This window comes from Xiphias gladius, chromosome 5 (genome assembly GCF_016859285.1).
Source record: "Xiphias gladius isolate SHS-SW01 ecotype Sanya breed wild chromosome 5, ASM1685928v1, whole genome shotgun sequence".
NCBI classification, from domain to species: Eukaryota; Metazoa; Chordata; class Actinopteri; order Istiophoriformes; family Xiphiidae; genus Xiphias; species Xiphias gladius.
The window spans coordinates 22,020,119-22,034,282 of NC_053404.1; the positions used below are offsets into that span (position 1 = coordinate 22,020,119).

General features: G+C 41.9%; 2 protein-coding genes across 24 annotated transcripts in view; both read right to left on the reverse strand.

Moving 5' to 3' along the window:
• LOC120789870 (NACHT, LRR and PYD domains-containing protein 12-like) overlaps nt 1-14,164 on the reverse strand; it is a 1,168,582-nt gene that overhangs the window by 125,467 nt on the left and 1,028,951 nt on the right. The gene's annotated exons all lie outside the window — the stretch shown is intronic.
• The window catches only part of rreb1a (ras responsive element binding protein 1a), a 79,765-nt gene that overhangs the window by 22,901 nt on the left and 42,700 nt on the right, over nt 1-14,164 (reverse strand). For 2 of the 4 annotated variants that reach the window (XM_040126971.1, XM_040126973.1), the window contains exons 2-6: nt 4,200-4,307; nt 3,841-4,084; nt 3,102-3,171; nt 1,007-1,096; nt 268-431 (exon numbers count right to left, since the gene is read on the reverse strand). In XM_040126971.1, coding sequence (XP_039982905.1) covers nt 268-431; nt 1,007-1,096; nt 3,102-3,171; nt 3,841-4,084; nt 4,200-4,307 — 676 coding nt within the window. Of the gene's footprint in view, nt 1-267; nt 432-1,006; nt 1,097-3,101; nt 3,172-3,840; nt 4,085-4,199; nt 4,311-14,164 lie in introns of all 4 variants that reach the window. The other 2 variants (XM_040126970.1, XM_040126972.1) reach the window with 1 other exon arrangement.

The following is a 14,164-nucleotide window of genomic DNA, read 5'->3' on the forward strand; positions in this document are numbered from 1 at the left end:
TTTTAAAAATAAATGAATTAAAAACCGTTTTTCCCTTGTTGCTATGATAGTAAAGGATTTTTTGGGCAGTAAAAGATAATTTTAAAACACCTTTGTAAGGCCCTTGATGTACACATGCTGCATTTGTGTAATAAAAATAGAAGAAGGGGCTTGGATGACACATACGAAAGTAACAGTGGCACTGACAGATGTCTGCCTTCACGAAAGAATCACAACGACCCCTGACTGGACGACGGGTAAGAAAGACGTGCGCTTGTGGGCGCGTACCTGTGCATGTTGCCGTTGGTGGTGAAGGTCTGTCCGCAGATGCTACACTTGTAGGGTCTCTCCCCGCTGTGGACCAACATGTGCCGGTCCAGCGACGAGGCCGAGCTCAGGCACTTCCCGCAGATGCTGCAGGAGTGGTCCGTCGCGCCGGCGTCTGCATTGTGCTGCGGGGAGGGAGGCGAACACGTCGACTTACACCAGATAAAAAGTACTAAAACACGTCTGCAGCATCGAGCGTCTAAAAGAGACTGATCATATGGTTCACTTGTTCTTTGATCAGACGGATTTTTGAAAATTTTCATTCTGTTTATTGTTTAGACCTGTTTGTTAAAAAGCTGAACTAAACTTTGACCTCTCCTCATTTTCTGTGTAAAGAAATTACAAACTAAAAAAAAAAGCTGGAAAAGCTTCAAGCCTCTGGGTGACAGCGCTTGAACGACACATTTCCATTTTTTCAAAAATGATAAGGTAACAAAAAAAGTATCTGTTGTGAAATGGAGTCATCTATAGTCACTGGTTAAAAAAAAAAGATCAGCTGATTTATCCAGTCCTATGCAGCAGCAGCTGCTGCTGTAGTAATGGTTGTGGCTGTGGTCGCGGTTGCAACAGCAGTAGCAAGAGAAATATTTTTAACACTCATTTACCTGGAAAAGCCACATTGAGATTTGGCCAAATCAGGGACATCGCTAAGTGCAGCAGTACTGGGGCACCAGTGGCCTTGGCGGCGCTTTGTATTTACCTGTCTGATGTGCATGGTGAGCTGGTGTTGTGTCTGACAGCTCTTGTCACAAAGCGGACAGATATAAGCTGAGCTGTCTTCTTTGGTGTCCTGGGAAAAAAGGAACAAAAAAAAACAAAAAGGTCACAAAAACAAACCCAGTCACAGGTTAACACAAGAAGCAGTGTGTCTCAGTGTCTAGTGTAAATAAATAATAATAATAATAAACACAGCGGAGAACTGAGTGTATACAGGAGATGACTGAATGTCACTCTCCATGATCCACGAACCTCAGTTCTTATACGGATGATGTATTTCTTTGTTTGTTTCTTTGGAATTTTGGTGACGTGACCCATCATCTTACTCCTCTGAGCCACGGAGCGCCGTTGACGTCAGCGAGTCACGCTGATGCACTGGGTGACATGTTCCTTCATCACCATGAACGCACACACACACACACACACACACGCAAACTGTAGTTTATCTAGACTCAGTCCCACACGCACACGCACCGTCCTGCTGCACCAAATATTCACTACAGCGCCAAACGTGGATTCATCCGCCGCTAAAAATAGTCCCTGACAAATGAACTATATCTCCTGTTTGTCTGATTAAAAAAACAATACTTCTTAGGAAAATTACTGAGACTCTTTTTATAAATGAAACAATATATTTGGGAGGAGTTTTTAACGATTCACGTCTTCAGTAGGAACCAACGGGCTCAGAGCTGAGATCCACAGACGGAGGAGGGAAGGTGCTGAGAGACGGACTCACACGCTGGTGGTCCTGTCTTTTCATGGGGTTTGTTGTCAATAATAAAAACACGGAACATCACCGGCCTCCGGGGTTCAGGATGGGCGGACAATTAACAGTCGCGGTTTGTTGCAGCCTCAGTTTGACCTGATGTCAGCTGATCCGTGCAACGCCATTGTACAACAACAGTGCAACACACACACACATGCGCGTCCACTCAAACAGCCGGGGAAGCAGCACTTTCCTTTTCCTGTTTCAGCCGCAGGAAGTGATGACGCAGCAAGGAATGCCTCAGTGCATGATGGGAGACAAGAGAAGAGGAAAACGAGGCGAGGAAACAAGGAGAGGAGAGGAAACAAGGAGGAGAAGGGAGGATACGAGGAGAGGATACAAGGAGAGGAGAGGAAACAAGGAGAAGAAGGGAGGATACGAGGAGAGGAAACAAGGAGAAGAAGGGAGGATACAAGGAGAGGAAACAAGGAGAAGAACCAAGCAAAAGGAGAAAGGAGAGGACAGGAAGGGAAAGGAGGGAGGAGAGAAGAGGAGGATTAAGGAACCAACGAGAGGAAATGGGAAGAAGAAGAAGAAAAGGTGAAAATGAAAGAAGAGTGAAACCGAACTCGATCAGAGCAGATAAACCGAGGAAGCGTTATGAGAGATTCTATTGGTTTCTACTGTCGTTCAGGGACGAATCAGAGCGAGAGGAAGGTAAATGTTTCACCTGCTCAGCCACGTCTCCGCGGTCACACCTTAGTTAGAAACATGCGTGTTGAATTACTTCAACCTCGGGGGGGGGGGGGGGGCATCGCTGCTGCATTCAGATTCAAACGGCCCAGTTAAAAAAACCAAACACACTGTTTTAGTTGAACCTGAACTTTATCTTCCTGTTTAACGCTGTGTTTACAGGCTCTTGCTCATTAGTAGAAAGCGAAGGAAAAAAACTAAATCAATGAAGTGGACATGAATAGAAATGGCCGATTTCCCCCTGAATCCTTGTGTTATTCATCTTTTAACATTTGTGGTTAACGCAAATGTAACGGTCAGCCACGCTGCACAGCATCACAGCTGCCACGCAGCTTTTCCTGAAACGTCTCCATTTGCTGTAAACACTGACTGCTCGCCACACAGGAAGTGATGTGTCTCCTGCTTCTGGTTTGTTTGGAATAAACAGAAGAGGAAGAAGAAGAAGTAAGGGGGGGGGGGCTAAAACAGGGCTGAAGGGACGTGGACAGGAGCGCCACCTACAGCCCAAACAGAGAAACAAAGACAGTCCCGCCCACGGGGTTTGACCGACAGCTGGGATCTGGGACTCTCTCGGTGATGAATGCGGTATTAAAAGGGGGTGTGTGTTTGTTTTGCGTACCTGGTTGCGTCGGGCGTTCCGGCTGGGTGGGGCTCTCATGGCTGCCGTCAGCGACTTGCTGGGGGAGGGGCTTTAAGCAGAGAAGAAGAAGTTAATATAACATGAAAGTGGAGTCGACCTTCTTATTGAAAAAGTGAGCTATTCCTTTAATGTGCTGAAAGAGGAGACCGGGGAGAAAAGGATGTGTGGTATGAACAACAACAACAACAACAACGACAACAACAATAATAATAAAAATAAAAGTAAAAACTTTATTTACACATAGTGAAAGTCCTGGTTTTTAACTGAATTTCAACATTAAGAGCTAAAAATTAGGCTGTAAAATGACACATTTAAAAAGAAATTAAACTGATAAAGTCAAGTTGAGTAAAATACCCCAAATATGAGATAAAAACGATTAAATAATAAAAATAACAGTAGAAAAAAAAAAACGAACAAACAAACAAACTGTGCTCCCAATTAAAGAAATGCCTTTTTAAAAGGTTAAGTTTTTGAGAAGTGATTTAAAAGATGTCACTGATCCTTTTGTACAGAGTCTGTCACAGAGAAAAGAATTATCCAACTAACTAACTAACTAACTAACAAATCTAATTACAGATTTTTTTTAAATTTTCTATGATTTAGAGAAAATGGAGGGCAGTGACGTAAAGTATCTGAGGTTTGTATTGAATAGGTAAAAAAGTTAAAAACGCCAGTATGATCCTCTAAAATGGCTCCTAACTAAACCGTCAGTATTCACCTTGGGGAGGGCCCGGCGGAGGAGTTGGCTGAGGTGACGCCACTCTCTCCTTCTCCATCTCCTCCACCGTTGATGGTCCCCGCTGCCGACATCACCGTTGACATCATGGCGTTGATGGAGGACAGGTCGCCTCCTCCTTCAGCTCCCATGACTCCTCCTCCTCCACCTCCACCTCCTCCTCGGTCTCCGTTCTGTAGCTTCTCTCCTCCGCTCGCTGCCGCCTCCATCACTCCGTTGATCGCTCCTGGAGGAGGAAAGATTTAATACATCATGAAATTTTAGGGCTTATTTGGGGCTGTTATTATAGTACTTTTCTTGGGCTGAAATAATTCAAATTTTGAATGACGGTTTGTACATACCTTTGAGGTTACTGTGCGTTTTCTCCTCTGTTAGCTCTGCCTCCTCCTCGTTTATCTCAGTGTTGGCTCCTCCCCCTTCTCGCGGCTCCTCTGTGGAGTTTTCCATGACTGCTGAAATATGAAAAAAAACAAAACAAAACAAGAATTTCACTCCTGTACACACAACTAAGCACGGAGGAAACATCTCTGCCCAATTTGTTCTGACTTTGTTAAAATTAAATCTGTCACACCAGACTCCATTAAAAAAATCTGTTCATTTATGTTTTTTGGCATATTAGTAAACGTTAGGAACTTACATAGTGTGAGCTGGAACATTTTATCAATCATTAGTGCCTACCGATAACTTCGGCCTATGAAAGATTCACCATGCAAGACTCAGTGTCAATTAAAACGCATTTTACTGCCTTGTACAGTGTATGTGGGTCAAAGGAGATTGTGGAAATATCAGGGGTCAAATATAAAAGAGGCAACTAGTATTAAGTGCTGCCGTGAACCACACTGACGACTGGCTCAAAGTGACTTTGAAAGGTCTTAACTCGTCTTCTACTAGGTGCTTTGTATGTCAACAAGGGGACACATTAAACGGGCAGATTTTTCAGTGGAGGCTGGTATGAGGGGTAACTCAAATTACACTCGCACAGGAACTCTGAAAGTTGTGGTTGGTGGCTGAGGATTATGAAACAATGAAGGAGCAGAAAAAGGAAAAACAAACTGTGGATTTAACAGTTGAAAAACACAAAATGAAGAGGAAAAAAGCAGACAGGATGTAGTTTGTTTACAAAATGAAGCCTCTTGTTGCCTTGTAAAGCCTTAAACTCAGATCATTTTCCACACATTTTAAAAAAGGACCTCAACACAGCGTTCTTGACCACAACACAGCGTTCTTGCCCCCAACTCTTTCATAACAGCATCCTTTGCTCAGTTTTGGAATTTATTTTGACAGTAGAAACACAGATGAAGATGTGAAGTGAGAAAGCAGAGGACAACAGTCTTGACTTTTGATCCCTAAGAGCAGCTTTGGCTCAGCGGCTGCTGGTCCAGAGAGGACAAAATGTGGGCTTTACAGTCCGCTCACCTGCCTCTAGCACGGCCGAGAGACAGAGAGAGACACACGGGGGAGAGAGGAGAGAGAGAAAAAATAGATGTGTTTTTTCGCGTGTGTGACGTAGCCAGACAGGAGATATAAACGATATTCTGGGTGTAATTAAGTGACTGTGGAGAGACGGAGGAGAAAGAGGGAGGATGATGGAGGAGAGGAGGACTGAGAAGAAAATGGGGAGGTTTTCTCAGAGAGGAGAGCAGAAGAAGAGAGCTAATTGCTGTTTCCTGTTTGGCAGCCCCCACAGGAAAACGCTCTCCAGAACCGGCCACTTCCTCCTCCAGCTCAGCTCAGAGAGAAGCTGTATATACGTGTGTGTGTGTGTGTGTGTGTGTGTGTGTGTGTGTGTGTGTGTGTGTGTGTGTGTCGGAGGGTGGGAGAGGGTGTTTGACATTCCTCGTTCAAAGCAAAACCAAATGAGAAGGAAGAGAGAAGCAGTGAACACACACACAGAGAGAGAGAGAGAGAGCGAGAGACAGAGAGAGAGAGAGAGAGAGAGAGCGAGAGACAGCGAGAGAGAGGGAGACAGAGAGAGAGAGAGAGAGAGAGCTTTAAAAAAAGTTTAAAAGTTCAATGGAGTTTGGTGAGAACAAACCAACAGGAGAAGCTGCAGCAGTGACAACAAAAGCCATAAAGATACGATGATCATCTTGTGTCTGTTTTGGTTCTTTCAAACCGTAGCAGCAGTTGGTACGAAAATGTAGAAACAAAGCTGGAAAAAACAAAAACGGCCTGGAACAGCGGAACAGAACTAAGGAAAGAAGCGAAAAAAGAAAAAGCAGAAATATCAACTATCATGTCCGGACTATCTCTTCTAACCTCAATAAACTAACACGCATCAGATCTGGCCTGAGATTTGATAACATTTAAAAATTCTTCAATAAGTGTCGATAAAGTGACTAAATTTCAGTACAGGTAGCAAAACTTAACCTTTTTGTTTTTTTCAGGACAAATCAGATCCAGTCTGGAAAAACTGGAATTTGAAAAACAGACAAAGTTCTGATCAATGTGTTCATTTTTCTAATGGTAATTTGCCTTTTATTTCATTATTTATTCCTCCATACATACTTGCACATACACAAATAACACAACCCTGAATGAACCACTTAAAGCTATTTAAGTGTGTTACTTGAGAATTTCTTTGTATTTCATTTTAAAGCTTTATTTTATTTTATTTTTTTTCCCCTCATATTTTGCTTGTACTTTCCTCACGACCTGATTTCCCCACAGGAATCAAGTAACGCTTTCTCTAAATGATCCGCTGAATTTGGTGATTCACCCAGAGAAGGGTGGTCATAGTTTTTAAAAATTCACATGGATCGAACCCAGATGGAAGGACAAAGAAGAAGGTGAAGAAATGAAAGTGAAAGAAAAAAAAAAGAAGAAAGAAAGAAGGAAAAGAGAAAGAAAGGATGAAGAGAGGATGAGTGGAGCCCTGCGAGTGACTGGTGACAACTGGCCGAGTGTGTGTTTGTGTGTGTTGTGTTTCCAGTGACCTCTCCTTGTATCACTGCTCTTACATGACAAACTGTAACATGGTCGTGGCAGGTGCATCACCACACACACACACACACACACACACACACACACACACACACACGCACACACGCGCACACGCGCACACACACACACACATCTGAAGCTTATCCCCAGATTGTTTTTTACATTAGCATCATTCGTCTTTAGCACACGCACGCACGCACACACATGCACACGCACACGCACACGCACAGACACACACGCACACACACACACTCGGATGTTGTGATTGGCTGATGAAGTGCTCGGGCAGCACTTTTTACAGCCTGCCGAAACGAACGGCAACAGATGGCTGCAAGAGGAGAGGAGGAGGAGGGAGGAAGGATGGAGAGGAGGGGATGACAAGGAGAGAAGGAGGGGAGATTAGGTTATGTTGAAAAGGAAGGAAGGATGGAGGATAGGAAGATAGTAAGGAAGATGGAATGGCAAGAAAAAGAAAGAAGAACGAGGGAAGCAAGAAGGATGATGAAAATGGCTGGAGAAGGAAAGCAAGAGCAATAAAGGAAGCAGGGTAGGAAAGAAGAAGAGGAGTAGCTAGAGAGGAAAGAAGGCGTGAAGGAAGGGAGGAAGGATGAAGTAGGACACTGGGTTTCGGTGCAGAGTCCTGAATTTATGTTAATACAGGTCAAAGTCTTGAGCCCTGATTCAAAAGAGCTCACGTCGTAAGTGAATGTTTTAATTATCGGTTGATCATTTCAGTCATTCTTCAAGCAAAGGCCAAATATTCCTTCATGTCAGCTTCTCCGATAAGAGGCCTTGCAGCTTCCCTTTGTCTTCCCAGTAACCCTCTGTGTTCGACCCACACTCCAAAGCCCAAAGATTTCAGTGTACTGCGACGTAAGGCTGGAAAAAGCAGCAAATCCTCCCATCGGAGGCCGGATCCGTCATGTGTTTGGCAACTCCGCTTAGAAATGGACGCAAACCATTTATTGATCATCAGAACAGTTGCCAATTATTGTTCCGTTGACCGCCTAGTTGATGAATCCACTAATGGTTTCGACTCTGTCTCATGTGACGCGCTTTGAGAGGTACTACACAAATAGACCTCGCCTTCCCCGCACCTCAAAAACCACGCATCCACCTGCTGGTGGCGCTAGAGGAAAAGTCAGGGGATCACCAAAGCCAGTGGGACACACGAAACACCAATGTACCGAATCTCGTGGAAATCCACCTGATGGTAGTTGAGATGTTTCACTCATCAAACAGTAAAAACCCATTTTAAAGTGCGTAAAAACATCGAAAACCGGCCCATTTCTGGATCAATAACTTTTAATCTCTCAGGTTTGATCGGACCAACTCACAGTGTGTGTATGAGTGTGTGTATGTGTCCTTCTGCACTACACGTACATGACTCTGTGGATGACTACACTGTGTGCGTGTGTGTTTGTCTGCGCGATAGCTGATGTTACTACATCTGTTCCCAGCCATCATTCTCACTCTGGCTTTGACACTCCCTCCTGACTCAAGCACACACACACACACACACACACACACACACACACACACACACACACACACACACACACACACACACACACACAAAGCACGGACATTCTTGCACATCCATGCAAAAGCAGGAAAAAAAAAAAAAAAAAAGGTCACCATGTGGGAGCTGGGGAGTAAATGGATGTAACTGTGTGTGAGTGTGTTTGTGTGTGTGAGTGTGTGATGGAAAACTTGTCTCTGAGTCAAACAAAGAACGCTGCTCCATTTATCCATCCCTGCCTCCTCTTTCCTTCTCTCTAGCTTTATCTTTCCACCCCCCTCCCCCTCTTCTTCTTCTTCTTCTTCTTCTTCTCCTCCTTCTTCCTGCCTCCTCCTCTTCATCCCTCCTTTACGCTCATCCTGTCTCACAATTTTCCTGTTTTTCCTTGTTCTGAATTCCCGTTTCAGGTTTTTTCTTCAAACTATGCCCCTCAAACTTGGACTCTGCTGGATAATGTACCGACCATACGGGTTCAGGTTCTGACCGCCAGTATTTAATCATTTCCTAGAAAAATCATGTTTTGTCCATAATTGCGGCGGACGGGTCAAAACACTACTATACCCATGAGCCACGGGAACGGTTGCTATAGAGACATGGCCAGTGAGAGGCATGAATCAGAACGGAAAGGATTTCAAAACGCTTCCTCATTATTGTTGAGAACAAAATGTGGCGCCACAGCTGCTGAGCTCTGTCAAAACTGACCCAGAATGCAACAGTGAACTGATTTAAGATGCAGGTTGTGTTCTCAGTTTTTCTCAACTTTGTCTCTCTTTTCTCTCGCTCATTTTTTTTTTTTTGAGTGATGATTGGATGTTTCCGTCAAAAAAGCACTTTTGGGGAGTCGCCGACTTTCCCTTTCCCCCCAAAAAAAATTTTTACAACACAAGCTGAATTTTTTTTTTAAAACAGTTGCAGTTGCTTTGTGACGCAGTTGTTAATCACGTGGGAACGGGGAGGGTTTCGTGCCGATCCACGTAGCTCCAACTCTGACTCACTCTCCTGTCCACTGCCACTGCCTGAAAAAAAAAGAGTTTTATTGCAGGAAACAACTGGGGCTCCGCAAACGCAACCGGGACACCAGAGAACAACAAAAAAACAAAAGAAGAGGAGAGGGAGGTAGAGAAGATAACCTCCACAACCTCAGCATTATTACACTGGAGTACTGAACGGAGGATGGTAAAAAAAAAAAAAAGTGGATATATAAAGATATAAGACCCAGAAAAAAAAAAGAAACAAATTGCCCAACGACACACTTTTTTTCAGCAGGAAAACACTCATTTGCGTGCACAGTACCGGAGCTCTGGCACTGAAACGCCCAAACGGAACGCAGCCTTTTTTTAAATTTATTTTTTAAAAACACCTCCGAGTACGTTATGGATATTAAACTCACCAAAAGATGAAAAGTGAAGCTGCGTTTGGAGTCAGTTTTTACCCGCGTTCACCGGTTACAGCTAACTGGTAGCGTGGCATGAAACAGACAGTGCTGTTGCCATGGTTACGTGCAGTTTAATTAAACCCAGGCACCTGGAACGGTAGTTAAACTGTCGACTGACACTCATGGTCGTGATGTCCTGTCAAATGGGTTAGTTTAAACCAAAGAAATAAATTAGAAATGAGTAGAGCTGCTACTATTAGTCTGAATAATCGGTTGATCAAAAAACCCCAAAGATTCACTGGTTCCAGTTTCTCAAATGTGACTGTTTGTTGGTTTTCTTAATAATCTATGATATTAAACTAAGCATCTTTGGGTTTCGAGCTAACGGTTGGACAAAGTAAGCAATGCGAATATGTCACCTTTTGCTCTGGGAAATTGTTATGAGCGTTTTTGTCCTGTTTATTTTTGGGTCCAAACTTTACTCGTCAGTATCAGCCATTGAAATCAACTGGTATTTACAAGCAGAATATAAACATTTAGTATATTGTTTATGGTGCATTAAAATGTAGTTATAGAGCAGCTATGAGGCCATTTGATAGTGTTCATTAATACAGTATTTGTCAAAAAATTACAACTTCTCCTATGAAGACATATTTTATATTGTTAAAACTGTTTTACTATATTGTCATTTATTATCTGTTTTTAAACCAACTTTAGTGGAGTTTTAGTTAATACATAATATTCACTAATATCTGCTTACAACTACATTTTTGTGTTTTAAAAACCATTTATTAAATGCTTAGCTATACTGCTTCTAAATGCTAAATGAGGGGATTTAAAGTTGAGTGATACGATTGTAGGAAAGTTTCCAAGTCTCTCCTGTTTGGTAGTGAGCGTTTTCATAGGATAGGGCAGCAAAGAATTTAACAATTGGACTTTCTGGTCTGAATGAGCTTAACTGTCAAAACCTGTGGCAATTTATGAAGCGTTCTGGCAAACTGCCTTGACCTCAGCACCATCTCCCAAACTGGAAACCCCAGCTGAATACACACATTTTCTGTCCAGGGCGGGAAACAATTGACCACCAGCTACCGGTTGAAAGCTATTACACTCTGTCTTTGGCTTGTAAATGATCAACTCCACCAAATGGTTTGGCTGGTATCCAGACATCATTCAGTAGTGATTTCATACTAAAACGTAGTTATATTTTTGCAAAAACCTAGCTCAAAGAGTTCAGTTTCCCATCTCATTTTCTCGCTTTCGGTCACACATAGGTCAATGATTTTACAACATAAACCTGCCGTGTGTGGCACCTGTGGGAAGATGTAAGCCAGTGACAGACAATCATTACAGAGGAGGAGGAGGAGGGAGGGATAGTGGGGTGGGGGATGGATGGACGGATGAAGAAGTGGACGGATGTGGAGGGAGTCTTGAGGAGGAGGTACAAATGTGTCCTGTCACCTAAACCCCGTAAATCCTCTCCGTCCCTGCCTCCTTTCACCTGACATGACAGCTGAGACATAAAATCTGGAAAGCAGAGGCCCAGCAGAGGTCTGCTTCAATTCTCTATCACTTAACTACAAGTACAAGCCCGGTCCACAAGGCCTTGTGAATCATAAAGGACTTCTTTTGTTGTTATTTTAAATGTCTCTTAAACTAATTTTATTCTGTTTAAACAGCTAAAAAAATGACTGAAATAAACCTGCTTTGACCTCGTGTTGGTAGCTAACTAGTATCCTTTAATAGGTTCTGGCATTGTAGCTAGCATCTCATGTGAATTGTGTTATGGTAGCAGGCTGCACAGCATAATTCAGTAGCCTTCATTAGCTAGTTAGCTTTGGGGCTACAACTTATCCTTTTGTTTTCAATTAGCTAATGGATCACTGTGTTTACAAAATGTCACCATGCCAAAATACCTATCACAGGTTTCTAATATCTAAAGTTAGTAAGGACTGGAAGTTAGCATGTTGATTCATCATCACGAAGTTGTTCCACGAACGTTATTTGACTACAACAATTAATTTTAATATTAGTATTTGAGTAAACCAATTTCCTTTTGGTTCACTCATTTTATTCAACTCATTTATGCTAAGTAACCTCTTTTGCAATGCTAGCAGCTTTTAAAGCTAATAAACTAGCATTGTGTGGCACTTCTAACATCCGCAGAAACATAGAAGTGTCTGAGTTTTTGGTGATCTTAATGACATTAACTTGTACTTGGCTTGTTAGTGTTAGCAGTGGTAGCCTAGAATTAGGAGGTAGCATTGTTAGAGTATAGGCTATCCTCAGAGGCTAACCGTCATTTACGTGGTTCAGTACAAAATGTTTTTCAGCTTGGTGCTGTCTGTTGATCAAATAATTACTGTCAAATTAGCGTATATCACTTTAAATTAGATTTACATCTCAGTAAATGTGTAACATATATTCTTAAGTGGCGGCTGGAAACGGAAAGCTCTGGCATTCGATCAGTTGTTTTTTGTTAGCTAGACCATGCTACTCTGGTTAGCTCCTGGTTGATAGTTTTGTTACGATTGACCTAGAGTTTAAATGTTTATTTCGCTTAATAAATAACAAAAACGTTCTGTTTTCCTTTATTTTACTTAGTTTTTTTTTTTTAGTTTTTTTTTTATTGTTGTACTATAAAACTCACCATGACCTGTGTACTGCTACACCTCTAGTTGTAAGCTAAATAACATTAGCAGCCTAATAGCAGGCTAGCATCATTTACAGCCCTAGAGAGCCAGAGGCAAACTGACAAAACTGACACCTGCTGTAGAAAGCAAACAGCCCCACAGGATTCTGTCTCATCCCCAACTGTCTCCTCTTTCTGCTTTTAACTCTTCCCCTTTTTTTTTTTAATCTAACCTTATAGATTTATACCTATATCGCTTTTTGTGAGGTGAGATATTTGTCTCGGCGAGTCCTCCTGGGTGTCAACTAACACACTGTGGAACAGTGGAGATGCAAGGAGAGGGATGGAGGGATTTATGGGGAGATGGACGGAGGAGCGGGGGGAGGACAGGATCCGGTGACCATATGTTGGCTATTTATTACCTCCTAACTGCTGCTCTTTTTCCATCTATCTCCTGCTTTATTTCATTGAAACCAGTCAACATTCCTTTAAATATACATCAAGGATGCTTTAACCTATATTCAACCAGTGCCGACTGTGTTCCTTAGCCCCCATGTCCAATTAAGTACAACTACCAACAGCATGTGTAACTAAGATGATGATAATTCATCTAAATACAATCCCTATTAAAAACTGTTCCACTAAAAGCCTTTATTGTTAAGTTAAAGTTAACATTAGTTTCATTTAGCCAGCATTTAAAAGCAAATATTCACCTCCAATGTTATGTAAAATTAACAACAAACCACATTAAAAGGATAATTATGGTTTATTTCAACCTGGCGTATTTCACATTAATGTTGTAATCAGGGGGATATTGGTCATTGATATGAAGCTATTTATGCTATGTTGGCAAATCTTGTACTGCAGGAGTAATAACACTGCTGGCATGTGAAGCTAATTAGTTAAGCTAACATTAGCAATTTGCTTAAATCCTCTTAACAGTTTACACAGCCTTTGGCTGATGATAGTCATATCACCATTTAGGCTAATCAACTAGTTAGCAAACAGGATGAATTTTAGTTTAATTTTCATGAGGCATTGATGTAAAAGAGGGCTAGGGGAGTAGTTTCTTCTAGCATCTGAAGCTAATTAGTCTAAAAAAGCTGTTTTGCTCCACTGACAGAAAGTGATGCTGGCAGGTAAAGCTAATTAGCCGTAGCCATCTAAGGCTAATTGTATACACTGCTATTGTGAAATGGAGTACTGACATTTAGGATAAATGTTAAGTTAAAATTTAATTAAGTTATCAAGGTAAATTATTTAGCAAACTAGATGGGAGCTCATTTATTTACAATTTTGTTTATGTATTGTAGTTAAAAGGTTTAATTTATGTTATATTTTTGACAAAGAAATTTTTCCTTTGTTTATAAAAAAATGAAATAATAAAATAAAGGGGATTATGAATCTGAAGCTATTTATGCTCACATTTGTGTCAATGATAAAACAGGGCCAAATATGAATATGAAGCTAGCTGTGTGCGATCACAAAGAAGTAGTGGTACTAGCATCTGAAGCTAATTAGAATACATAAGCTATCTTGGCTCCACTGGGAGGGCAGTGATGCTGGCAGCTGAAGCTAATAAGCTTAAGTCAGCTGGATCAACTTTTCAGCTGCAGCAGTTTTATCCAAGTGCTCTTCATTCCTACAATGGCAGCTTAAAATTCAGCTGTGTCGCAAATTATTTTTCAGAGTAACGGAGGTGGAGTGCAAAATCTGTTAACAAAAACTCCGCAGGTGGTTTATTGGTTTTATTAGAAACGCAGGCCTGCGACCTCAAACCAGATAAGACTGCTGGAACAGTCTTATCTTTTTAACTTTGTACTTGTGGCCAAAA